Here is a 13527-nt window from a genome sequence, read left to right as displayed (position 1 = left end):
ATCACACAGCAGAACGTGATTGACCTGTATTGGAGATCTCTCATTGGCTCCTGTCCTCCTGAAACCTATTACTTGATTGGCTCATACACCCGCATTCATGATTGGCTGTAAATGCAGTGTACAAGCCAATCAAAAACTGTAGAGCACAGCCAGTGTTGTGTAATGTGGAAGGGCAGCACAGCTATGCATTGGTTTGTATACCGTGATGCCGATTGGCAGGAATTGTGGTACACAAACCAATCAGAATGCGTGTAGTGGAGCCATAGCTGTTCAATGCAGAACAGCAGAACAGTGGCTTCACTTGTCATTAAATGCAGAGCGTTCCACATAATCCGGAGCACTTGGATGCTCAGGGTGGAATGTTTGCCACGGTGGTCAACAGACATATGGAAGACATGAGCTTTCCCAGATAAAGCGTTGTGTCTTCAAGGTTTCCTGCTTAGTGTAATGTGACAACCTTATCTGTGGACATGCAACACCCAAAAATACAACCTACATACACAGATAGCAGCCATGCATGAGTTGTTCCAAATCATATTTGCTACATAACAAAGGCATTGCCAATAATGAGCAGTTTAATACATTTCTGATTGGGGTATAGAATATGTGGCTTGCCACCAACCTAAATGTATATTTCTTTCAAATCTGAGGTTGTCATGGCTAGAGGTGACCATCACAGGCAATAAATCATATTCTACTGCAGAATGTCAATGGATGCTGTTGCATGAGACAGGTGACTAGGCCTTCTGTGTGCATGTGTGTGTGTATTTGTGTGTGTATGCATATCTGTGTATCTATATGTCTCTGATGTTATCTTATAGTGAAAATAAAAGCCAATGGTGGTCAAGAATCAGACTTGTATGTTGCCTGTAGAAGGGTAACCGACACATTATCACACAGGCATGCATTAAGGCAACTCACCTAAAACAGAAGCAGAGGGACCTTAGTAGGAATTCATTGACAAAATCATTATTGCAAATATGTAGGAGTTCCTCTCATCTCTGTCTTGGGTTGAGCTAGTTCTGGAATCCATTGCTGAGTGTAGGACTTGGATGCCAAATTGCAAGTGGCACCTAGAATATTCCTGGGTGATGCCTCAGGTGGATACGTCTGAACATGTGGCACTATCGGCAGTACACCTCCAGTTCAGGGTCATTCATATAATGAGCACAGCTTCTTTTTTGATAGAGGAACATTGGGCTTGCAGTTCCAAAGGCAGTCTGCTTAAGGTTTGTTAATTATGTTTATCTCATAGTAATCTGTTATGTAAGAGTAGTTTCACTAGACTGCAGGTATTGGTGCAGGGCTTATTCTTAGCTTGGATGATATTTGTGTGTTCACAAGTGTTATGTTATCAGGTTCCTCCACTGTGCATATAGGCCTGCCTGAAGCTAGAGGAATAACTGTCTGGACCCAGTGATGAAGGTAACCAAATCCTGGCACAGACAGGCATCTTGTTATCAGTGCTAGAATTAGATAATGTGATAGTCACAACCCACCCCCCCCCTTCCATGGATGAAAGATGCCACGTAAGGACAGGATAAAGCCAGCACATCAGCACAGAGAGTGGCCACATCTCCAACAGCAGACCACCCTTGTTTGCTGATGGCACCAAAATGTATATAGAGAACCTCAAAGTTTGGCATTCTAGTGGCCAAGCATGCCATAAATAACTTTCCCTCTCCTGTGCCCACATTGCAATGAAGGACTCACCTCAGAGCAGGGACAGGAGTATGTCAACAGTAACTTCTATTCCATCAGCTTGCAGCTGGCGTGCAATGCACTGGTATAATATACAATGTGTAAGCAAGCCATCCAGGCATTGTCCTCAACTCTCACATCTGACAAATCATTGTCATAAACCCCCCTTTTCCAATTTTTTACATGGGGTCAGGGTGTCATGTCAGCTATCACCAGCTTTCACTACAATGCCACTTCCCTTTTGTCTTCAACCCTCTAATATATACATATTTTCGAATGCAGTGGCTATCCTCTACTTGGTTTCATATTTTCTCAAGTGTAATTCCAAGATGTTAGTATGGATAACACTCTGACCTTAGCATTTCATTGCATAAAATATATACATTTCCCAATTACACTCCCATATTGTCTACGCTCATTTTGATCCACTATTACCATCATTTTAATAATATTACAGATGCCTATGTCATTATATAATCATTTGCATATTATGGAGGATGTTGCATTCCTTGGCCTGTTTAAATCTCACTCTGTACATTTCTGAATCACCTGCACCTAGCACGTGATCACTCTTCATACAAAATCAGCTACCACAACATGCAAGAGGTTTCTAAAACTCAAAGGAAATAATTGCTAGGAAGAAATAGATCTTTTTGGTATACAGAAGGCTAATTCAGTCTAAGGAAAATAGAACTCCTGGCAAATCTAACTGGAGAACAGCTCAAAAAATTTAGCACGGAAATATTTGGCTAGAACTTGGATGCAAATGTTTTTGTCATGGGATTTTCAGCAAATGAAAATATGGTAATTTACTTAAATCACACAAATTGATTTCCAAGTTGGTAAGAACAAAAATATTCCCTTTTCCAGATAATTTTTTTTATAATATGTTTTCTGTACCCTCGTATGATTTACAAATTAATACAACACTAGCAACATTCATAAAAAAATTATATATATATATATATATATATATATATATATATATATCAGAAATTTGGAAAGCATCGCCTATAGCTATAAATGGACTTACCATTTAGAATGTAAAACCTGCCAATGGGATTTGTGATACACAATGAAAAGTATTGTTGTTTGTCTTTTTGGCTTTTCCCGGTTAGGGGTCGCCACAGCGGAACTCCGGTCCGCTAATGATTAGCAGTAGATTTTTATGGTTCCAAGTTGCCAGCCCAACCTTCAATGAAAGCATGCCCATTCACGCATGTCTTTTGAACACCACTCAACCAACGGGAGGACATGCAGACTCCACACAGAAGGCACTCCAGCCGAGAATCGAACAGGAGAACATCTTGCTGTGAGGCAACAATGCTACCACTGCACCACCGCGGCTTTACACAATGAAAAGTGTAATGCAGTTTAATATGCTGCTTCCTCTGGTATACAGTGGTGCTGGCACCTCTCAGGTACTGATATTATTTACTAGTTTAAGTTAAATTTTAGATATTTCAGCTACTGCTGGCAGTTGTGAAGGGTATCCTTTCTCTCACTTTGTTTTCTTTCTTTCTTTTTGTTTTTTTTCAAGTTATGATTATTGAAGTGTAATATATTTATGTAAAAATTAAATTCTGAAGTATAATGTAGGTAGTACATGCTGAATTAAAAATGAAAAAAGACTATGTTTGTGAAATCTAAGAAATATATTTTAAATGAAACTGTGCATATTAAAGTAACCTCCTTTCAATGTGTTTGTTTTCAGACGTTTACCAGCAATTGTCTGGTGTCCAGCTGACAGAAACAAAGCAGAATGTGTCCTTGTTTTCATTGACAACCTGGCCAGCACACTCAAAATTAAGAAACCAAAATGCTTTGGCACAAAACAAAGGCACAAAAGAACCTTCTGAAGATGACCAACATTTACAAGGAGTGGATAACCTTATTTTTGAACACAGTACAGAATCATCTACCTCATCTAACAACATGGACCAGATTGAGGTCCTGAGCTCTGTGGGATCTGGTGCCTCAGAAGAAACTTCTATGGATGCATACCTCTCACCTTCAAAGGCAGTGTTTTCATCTGTAATGCAAGGAAAAGGACTTGAAGAAGCAAAATCACCTGAAACTGAAAGGTCAGACCCACTACCTGTAGACCTTTCTGCTGATGCATTCACCACTGGACATGAAACACCTGCTGATGTGGAGAAATTTATTCAGGGCTCTCTATATAAAAGTAACTCAACCAATGAAATTGTATCTTTTGACAAAATATCTGAGAAAAAGTCTTCATCTCACTCCAGTGAACAGCACAAGAAAGATCAGTTTGATTTGCTTAATGTAATTAATCAGATAGTTGCTCCGAATGGCTACAGCTTGCAGAAGGATGAGCAGTCGGCAGAGTTAGATGTCATGGCCGATTCATCTGAGCTGTCTTATAGCGCAACCTTAGCTTCTGGAACCGTTTTATCCAGAAAGAATCATAGTCCATTTCTCAATAAGGCTGAAGTTTCTAAGATATCAACACAGATGCCTACTTTGAACATCAGTGAAAAAATGGCAAAAGGAACATTATCATATCCTCCTAAAACTTTTAAAAACAGCGTAACAAGTTCATTATCACTGGTTTCCACATTTGAAACATCAAGCAGCAGTTCAGTAATGCAGGCAGTAGTTCAGAAGGTGGGTGCACCAGAGGCATTGGTCATCGAGCCAGCAGTATCCCCTACTAGCAGTAAATCACTCAGTCATAAAGATGTTAAAACACCTCTGCCTTCAGAAAACAACAGCCAGAAAGATCCTAGCAACAGTGCATTTGTTACTCGTGGATCCATTGACCTCTTTACACATGGAAATGCAGCGATGGTTAGCTATACTGATGAAGCCCCCAGTAAAAAGAGCACTGACCTCCAACAACATGAGAAGAATAAAGCAGTCGAAAATGTAACAGGAGTCTCTATTCCTCAACAGCGTCATTTTACTCCACAAAATTCGATTCCAGCTGATGAATATAGTAATGGATGGACTGCTTCTTATGAAGTGAGAAGTTCAGTCCATTCTTTGGCAAGTGATAAAAGCACATCTAAGAAACAAAATGGTAAGCCAACTTTTTGAAGAGTAGCAAATCAAAACTATTTTAAGGAAAATTAAATATTACTAGTCATATTTTTGCGATTGTAGATTTACATGGCTATTTTCTCACATATAGAACAGTTGGGATGGTGGCCTAATGGTTAAGGTGTTTACCTTACAAACACAAGGTACAGGGTTTGAGTCTCACAAGGGATAATTGGCTAGGTTTAAAATGGCTCGCAAGGGCAGTTAGCCTAGTACTAATCTATGAACCTATAAGATGATGCATAATGTAGACAAAAGAGACAAACTATTGATGGAGTAGAAACATTATTTGCATTTAATAGACATACCATTGTCATTTATCTCAACCTCATTAATATTTAAAAAATGACATTATCTAGGTTTTTAAGCTAATAATCACTGGAGCAGCAGTCAGCAGTAACGGCCATGTCACCAGGAAAAATATGAGTTGAGAAGGCAGAAACACTCTATTACCGGAAATATTCAAATGAGCTGTTTTGCATAATGTGTGATCTACAGTCCATTTCAGCAGATTGCTAATGAAATCACTGGCAGCTTTACAGATCATTTAAACATACCTATAAATTTAATGACACTGCCACACTCAGACTGATGGCACACAAGGCAGAAACTCTCAGTTTAATAACTGCCAGGAACCCATACAGTTCTGTCTAGACTGATTTTTAGTAGCAGTCTACCAAGTTCTATGAGCAGTGTGTGTCACCTCTTGGTTTACAAAAAATGGAACATTCATTTTAAATATAAAGTTTGTTTTTAACAAATTAAATCACAAAGCTTGCATCTGCAATGCAAATTACTTACATATATTAATTAAAGACCAGTTTAACTGATTCTTATACTTATATCTTATTAAAAAAGTGAAACCGGGCCTCATGCGTGGAATCACAGATTATTTAATTTCACTTTTTAAAAAGGAACAAGTCTGGGAAATGGCACAGGATAAAATAAAAGTTTATTTAGATGTAGACACGTACAGTATAATATAGCAACATTAGAATGAAAGAAAAAACTACAAGTCTTGATTATGAGTGGTGAAGAGAAACCAATGATAAATAAAACACAACTTAAAATGGGCAAAGGAAGAATTTTTAACAATTCTTCCTTCATCTGTTTTTTTTTTAAAGTGGTGCTTTATTTATCATTAATATAGCAACATTATCTTCACTTCCAGTAAAAAGTTGAACTTCTTCATAGACAAGTTTTACATAATGCCATGTTTTTCCATATGTTTGAGATGCAAAAAGTTTCACTGAGGTATATAAGTAGCTGAATTTTCAAGCAAGAGCACCAGATTGTATTAAATCTTATACATCCAGCCTGCAGAGAGAATAGATGCTTCAAAATGATGTACCGATATTGGAGTCAGAGAATTTGCAGTTGATTGACTGAATAATATTTCATTGCAGCTGTTCAGTTCTTTACAGAGATTACAGCTCCAGTGACTACAATATATTATTTGTAGCTCTTTCAGCAAAACACTATTTGGTCAATCAGTTTTGACCAAATGATGTCTAAATCAGCAGTTACTGTTGGAAGCAGCAATTCTCATTTCAGGTCTTTTATTGGTAAACTATGACAGTCCCATTTCCTTTCTGCAGCATGCATTGAAGGATTGATACAAGACCAGATAACTCAATGATTTTTATTTTTTCTGAGATAAGCTCACAATACTGCCTCTGCATTCATTTTATCTGCAGACAGCATCTGTCTGTCTCACTAATCTAATATATACCATCTGCAGGCCTCTTGATCTATATGTAAAAGAATCTACTGAATTACAGTGTCTGACAGTTCCTTGATATATGTCTATCAATTCAGCTGGCAAAGAATGTTGAGCTGGCCAGTGATTTGTTTTATTTCTCTCTGTCCTAGTGATAATTGTGTGTTGATGTCCAGGTGTTGTGTCCTGGCTAGTACAGATGGATCAACAGTGCAGGCAGCTTTTTCTGAGAAGACCCTAGAAATTTAAGACAGGAAACAACTTACATTTTCATGTCACAAGGAAAAAAATGTACAAACATTTGTTAATCAAGAAAATTTGTCAGATTAATTGACATCTGACAGTGTGTAACATTGGCAGTTAAGACTAAGAGTGGGTAATGAGGCCTGGGTTTGATTCTGTCACATTGCATTTGCATACTGTGTGATAAGCAAGTCACTTAATCAGACAATATATAATCCATATGAAGTAAATGTGCCTAATCATAATAGTTAAGAAGTATGCTAACTGAACATTTAGCATTCATTGATTTAAAGGTAGAGAGCACCATGGTAAACCATTAAGAAGATTCATTTCCTGTAGTGTACTATCGGAGAGCTTACATGAACATGTGTTGTACTTGTGATATTGTTATTATACTAATACAGAACGAGTCATGTTTTTCTTTAGCTTCAATAAAAGAACAGGACTGTAGAATTTCACTCAGTCAGCAATTTCCTTTTATCAGTTTCATTTCCTTTCTCATTCCTGTAGCTAGTTTCATACAAGATGCACGGAATATATTTATTTGTATGTTTGACTACTTTTCTGGGGGCGTGGCTTTGTTGACCAGAATGATGCATTAGACAATACAGTAGTCTGGACTTGGCCCAATGCCAGAACCAAGCTGATTTAAGTTTTCATCCAGAATGCCAACTGTTTTCCTTTTTTGGATGATTCCTATGCGGGGACTCCACGGCCATTCATCACACATGATGAGCCAGAGTCTATAGGCTTGTCACATGCTGACACCCTTCCAATTTGTATCCTTTTTATAGAGTTATACAGAGTATCCACCACATGAAAGAAAAGAGTGATGTGTATTAGATGTGCAGGAACAGTCTCAGAAAAACCAAATGCATTCTGACCTTTATCAGTTGACCTCCTGAGGACCCCCTTTATTAGGTCTGAGTATATTCTTTCTGTCAATCATCATTCAGCTTCTTTTTTCCTTATTTTCTATGGTTGAGAATGGATATGAGCCTTTGATAATGCTTGTGATGATGTCAGGCATCAGCTATAAAAGAATGCCCGTCTGCCATACCCAATGGTTCTTCCCGTTGCTACTAGTGAGCAGCGTTCTACAAATCAAAACAAAAAAGAAGACATGGCACTCCAACTGATAATAAGTAATATGTCAGAACATGCCCACTGAAATTATGTGCAAATTCAACAACCAGAGCTAACTAGAGGGCCCACCAACACACTGGAGAATGGAGGGAAGGCACATCATATTCATCATTGAGGTCCACTTGTTAGCTGATATTGTAAGTTTGTAACTACTCATTGGCTGATATTGTAACTTTGTAACTCGTGGTAAGATCATATATTTTGAAGCTAACACTGGGGACTCTCCTTGATTGGTTATATGGATGGATTGAATCTCAAACAGTAAAGCCACCTGGGTGGAAAGATCTGGAGGACCACAACAGAACCAACAGGAAGACAGAGTGCTGGACAATGCTTAGGCAGAAGGCCTGCCTTTGAGGCTGTTGTCAGGAGAGATAGTTGGCTGGGGAGTGTGGCAGCCCAAAGTAAGCCACTGCAGCTAAATCTAATTGTGGTATACCAAATCACTAGTCAAAGCAGTTACTTCTGCAGAGGATCACCCTGGATCAAAGACAGGACCAGTGAGAAGAAGGTCCAAGGGTACAGAGGACCACAATTTACATCCAAACAAGAGGCAGTTATTCTGCCTCAGGAGCCAGGGAATAAGCCATCAGTGTGCATTTAACCCATAGCATAATCATGTTGAGGACCACCCCCCCTGCAAGAAGCCCTCACTCTTCCCTGGGAGTGACATACCCACTCAAATTCCATTAGTTGACACTAATTCTTCTGCATGGAATAAAAGGAAAATAGACCCATATGGGGTGAAGACCACCTTCTTGAGAGAAGTGGAAAGAGTTAGAACCTTGTTTGGGGCCCAGGTAAAGTGCTCCCCAGCCCCAGAGAACCTGAATACATGGAGGAAGTGGAGTGATTTGGAAGGGAAGCCATGCCTCTCAACAGTACAGTTTTTCATAGAATGTCCAGATTTTTGTCATATATTTTTGGTCTTTTTTCATAAAATTGTGGTTTTCTAGCAAATTATTAGCAAATCATTAAAGATTCAAAGTTAGAAAATAATGACAGAGATTTGAGTTTCAGACTTCATACCATTCAGAAAATTGATGTAAATGCAAAACCTGCTATTCTATCAACTTTCTAAGTTTTTAACAGCAATATTTAAAAATTCTCCCTATTTTGGGCCTTTGTCCCACTTTTATGTATGGCTTTGCCCAGATTTCTTGCTCTAAGAGGTTGAGAGGTATGAGGAAAGCACCAAAGGATAAAAGTCCGTACCGTTCAGCCAAGGGCCCAGTAGTAGGCAGGTAAGCTTGTTATGCCAAAATGTAATGACCCTGAAAGGAAAGAGTCTCCACAAAGTGTTAGAGGGCAGATTTTTCAGGGGAATGAGCAGGGCCTTAATCTCGCTGATACCAAAGGACTGAGAGTATTATTTCTCTTGGTCCCTGCAATGGAACTAATAGCAAGCAACAGGCATGCAGAAGCTGACCACAGCTCATCACTAACACTGTACATATGTCTTTGTTCATTTATCAGGAAAGTCATAAAAGACCCCTTTGCAGTGGAGGCAAGGGAGAAAAACCCCAGAAGTACATTAAACAACTTATCATGTACATTCACAATAATTACAGAGTGTAACATTGATCAGCCAAAATTCAGAAATTACAACAGTGAAGTGCTATTTACAGACAGTTGGAAGGAATTTAATGAAAATGATATCTTGATTAATAATACTTACCAGACCGCTCAAGTGTCCCTGTTGTGTAGGAACATTCTTTTATTCAGGCTTGATTTACCCCTGTACAGGATGTCCATATTTTTTAGGTATGTCCTTATTTTCAGGCTTGATGTACCCCTTTACACAATTTCCTGAATCTCCCTCATAACTTGTGATTTTTGAAGTTGTCTAGTATACAGAAAAACACACTACATGACCAACATATTAGTGGCAGAAATAATTTAAAGAAGACATGCATCTGAAAGCTCCCTTTTTCTAAAACAAAAATAAATTACTTTATGTGGTAGTCTACAGATTTCATAATCTCTCTTTGATAATGTGCTTGTGTTTTCCACAATTTTTTCACTGTTTTTTTAAATATGTGTTTCTGAGCAGAATCCAACATTCCTACTGGAAGTAGGAACAGTTATGTTCTATGTGGTATTCAAATGTTATACTAATTATCATATATATCCAGATCTTTAACTGACTGTCCTTACATGTCAAGGGCCTTTATTCCTGTTTTCACTATCTGCAGGTTGACAGGTATGATACTGCCTTAGTAAATACAAATGTATACACATAGCTAAGCTACAGCCTTCACTGTGTAGTGCCTTAAACCTCCTGTAGTAGAGGCCCATGGGATATATGCAAATGAGCCCTGTAGTGGAGGCCCATGAGTTATATGCAAATGACAGATTAAGAACATAACCAGTGTTTCTTTCACATGACTTCTGAATGTCCATTACCTTTAAGCTTTTACTTTTTAAGTCCTTACTGATGCATTCAGGCACTGGAATTCAAAAGCCATGTAGCTTTGTAGATATCCATTGGACCACAATCTCAGGAGGTTAAATGTTGTACACAGTGAAGGTTTTTATAGGAGTTATTACTGAATGGTTTGTCTCTGTGACCTTTTTACCCTTTCATTTAAGTTGTTGTGTCTTGTTGTGTCTTTCGGCTTTTCCCGGTTAGGGGTAGCCACAGCGGAACTCCGGTCCGCTAATGATTGGCAGTTGATTTTTACATACCGAGTTGCCAGCTCTGACGCACAACCTTCAACGAAGTTACACCCATTCACGCATGTCTCCACGCAGAAGATGCTCTGAGAGGCGAACCAGACAGCATCTTACTGTGAGGTGACAAAGCTACCGCAGCACCACCACCACAGTTTTACTCTTTCATTTAAGTAAATACACATATTGACTAAGTCGCTGATATGACCGAGTTACACATTAGTGGAGCAGGCTGACTATAACAGACTGTAAAGATACTTAACACTATTAGTGTGTGATAGATTTACAGGTATTTAGCAAGACAGGTAAAGTAATTTGATTAGTAAGTATGATGGATTAACCAGGATGGGGGAACCAATGACAGAGCCGGGGTCAAGCAATAGACTCTTAAATTAGCTTTGAATGTAAGTAGATTTTCAAACTGCTCAAGAGTAGAAGGCAACTTATTGCAGAATTTGGAAATGCAGTTGGAATATTGAGCTAGTTTGTTTCCATCTACTTGAAGATGCACTACCACTTAAAATCAAACAAGAGGGCTCTACATTAGCTTGCAGTTCAGCTGCAGAACTGGTCAGAGACCTGTATGATCTAAAGGAAAGGGAAAACAGCCTTAAATACCCAAACAGGGTGAGCTGCCCCTAAAGGGAAGTACATCCCCTTTGGGTGATCAAGGAAAGAGGAGAGGAGCCAGGAGCAGATCAATTGCAAAGGAGCCAAAAACTGAAAAAAAAGAGCTCCAAAAAAGTGTGCCCCCAAATGTCCAGAAATCGGCACCTCCAATAATAATACTTTTTAAATAATAATAATAAATATCATTTGATTATTTCACACCCCAGGCCGCTACATTGTTCTTAATGTTGCAGTTACAATTATATCTTTATAATGATTCTATGTCGGAAGTAGGAGATCCAATAATGTGAGTTTTGACACTTTCAAATTAAACTTTGACTAAAAAACTGAATGTTGTGAATTTTGAAAATGACTGTTACATAATTCATGAGTTAAGTTTTCATTTAGCAAATGTTCCTTTATATCGGCAGTACATTTTAAGTATTTTAAATCAAATTTATTATACATCTTTTGTGTAATCTCACCACATGAATTCTTTCAATCTCACTATGCAGTTCTTTGCCCCAGCCATAACTTAACACACCAAATTTAATCCAATGCAAGCCAACTTCCAATTACCTTTGCACAATGAAATTGATTTTGTACTTCAAGCAATATCTTAAGATGACTGCTGCCCTCATCCCATATCCTTGATTGCTATGTATATTAATTTTAAGATTATTGTACTTCAGAGTAGGGAAACACTGCAACACACTGCAGGCTTAACTATAATTGCACTTAAAGTCTTTACATTTGCTGTTCTTTGGCTTTCAGTAGGCACCCGCCTACAGTGCTGTAGTTGGTGTCACTATTGCTGTACTTACTGCAGCACCTGTGGTACAACAGATCACCGGTCACCATTCACTAAGTTCATCTGATGATGTTCAGCTCTTGGTATGATATAAAGTATGCTTTAATTAGAACTACATGGTAGCTTGTTTGTATCATCATTCCATCATCTGATTGGGTTGGGCCTAAGTCCACCCAGCCTGATTGGGAGGTATCTTGTTTTTTTTTTTTTTAAAAGAAATGTATTATTTATTTATTTATTTATTTGGGTGGCCTCAGTGGTGCAGTAGTTAGCATTGCTGCCTCACAGCAAGAGGCTCTCCGGTTCGATCCTCAGCTCGGGTGCCTTCTGTGCGGAGTCTGCATGTCCTCCCTGTGGTCGTGTGGGTTTCCTCCGGGTGCTCAGGTTTCCTCCCACATCCCAAAGACATGCTGTATGTGGATTGGACACTCTAAATTGGCCCTAGGCGTGAGTGCGTGCGTGTGTGTGCCTTCTGTGGAAGGTTGGGTGCCGGGCTGGCAACTCGACACTGCAAAACTCCACTGCCAATCATGAGCGGACAGATGATCCGCTGTGGCGACCCCTAACCAGGAAAAGCCGAAAGAAGAAGAAGATTTATTTATTTATTTATTTATTTATTAATTGGCACTTGATTACCAGGAAAGTCCAATTGGGTAGAAACCCATTTTCTGATTTTCTGCAGAGCCCCGGGGAGAAAAGCACCAAATTATTACAAAACATTTTAGGAACAATAATTTTACAATATTCAGAAGTAAAACAAAAATATTTATTTATTTATTTTATTTAATATTTGTTGACTGGGAATGTCCGACTAGGTTCCACAGAGCCTGTTTTCAGCGGAGGCCCGGGGAGAAACGCTCCAGAGTTTAAATAATTATAAGAAATTAGTCATAATAAAAAAGCATTGGTTAGGAATCGATACAAGGTATATAACAATTATTTAATATTTAGAGAAATTTTAGACAGTTTGTACAGAAATTAAAGGTTACTCAGTCTAATACAAATAGGAATTGCAATATAAAGTGGGGGAAAAACAGGTTTATGGTATATTTAGAGAGAAAGCCAGGGAAGAAAATTAGATAGCAGTTAGGAAGTAAGTGATGAAGGGAGAGTAAGGAGGTATAAGGAATGAAAAGGTACTTGTTCACATTTAGGGATATAGATTATCCTGGTTTTGAGCAAAATCATAGACAGATTTTAGCTAGGAAGTCTTTCAGAGTGGTTTTGAAAGATGTGAAGGTGGTTATAGACCTGATGGATACAGGTAAAGACTTCCAGGCCTTAGCAACATTATACAAGTTCAGGCAATGCCCAGCAGATTTGATAGGTTTGTAGACAGACAGGAGTTTTTGGTTACTGGATCACAATGACCAACTGGGAACGTACTTGCATAGAATGTTTTTTAGTGCTGGACAGGCAGATGTATGCTGGATAATTGTATAGGTGGTAAGAAGTTGTGTATATGTTAGCTGATGTGACAGTTTTAACCAGTTAAGGCTTTTTAGTGCTATACAATGGTGCAGTCTGAAAAGGGTATGTGCTGCAAATTTAGCAATTT

The 13527-nt window shown here is 38.5% G+C and overlaps 1 protein-coding gene across 1 annotated transcript in view; it reads left to right on the top strand.

Annotated features, from left to right (window-relative positions):
* LOC122787159 (versican core protein-like) overlaps positions 1-13527 on the top strand; it is a 2083348-nt gene that overhangs the window by 1157413 nt on the left and 912408 nt on the right. Inside the window, exon 7 of the mRNA XM_044053735.1 lies at positions 3416-4747. Coding sequence (XP_043909670.1) covers positions 3416-4747 — 1332 coding nt within the window. The remainder of the gene's footprint in view (positions 1-3415; positions 4748-13527) is intronic.

This window comes from Protopterus annectens, chromosome 13.part0 (assembly GCF_019279795.1).
Source record: "Protopterus annectens isolate FY-2018-M chromosome 13.part0, PAN1.0, whole genome shotgun sequence".
Lineage (NCBI taxonomy): Eukaryota > Metazoa > Chordata > Ceratodontiformes > Protopteridae > Protopterus > Protopterus annectens.
The sequence above is the reverse complement of the archived record's forward strand: the minus strand, read 5'-3'. Positions and strand labels throughout refer to the sequence as shown.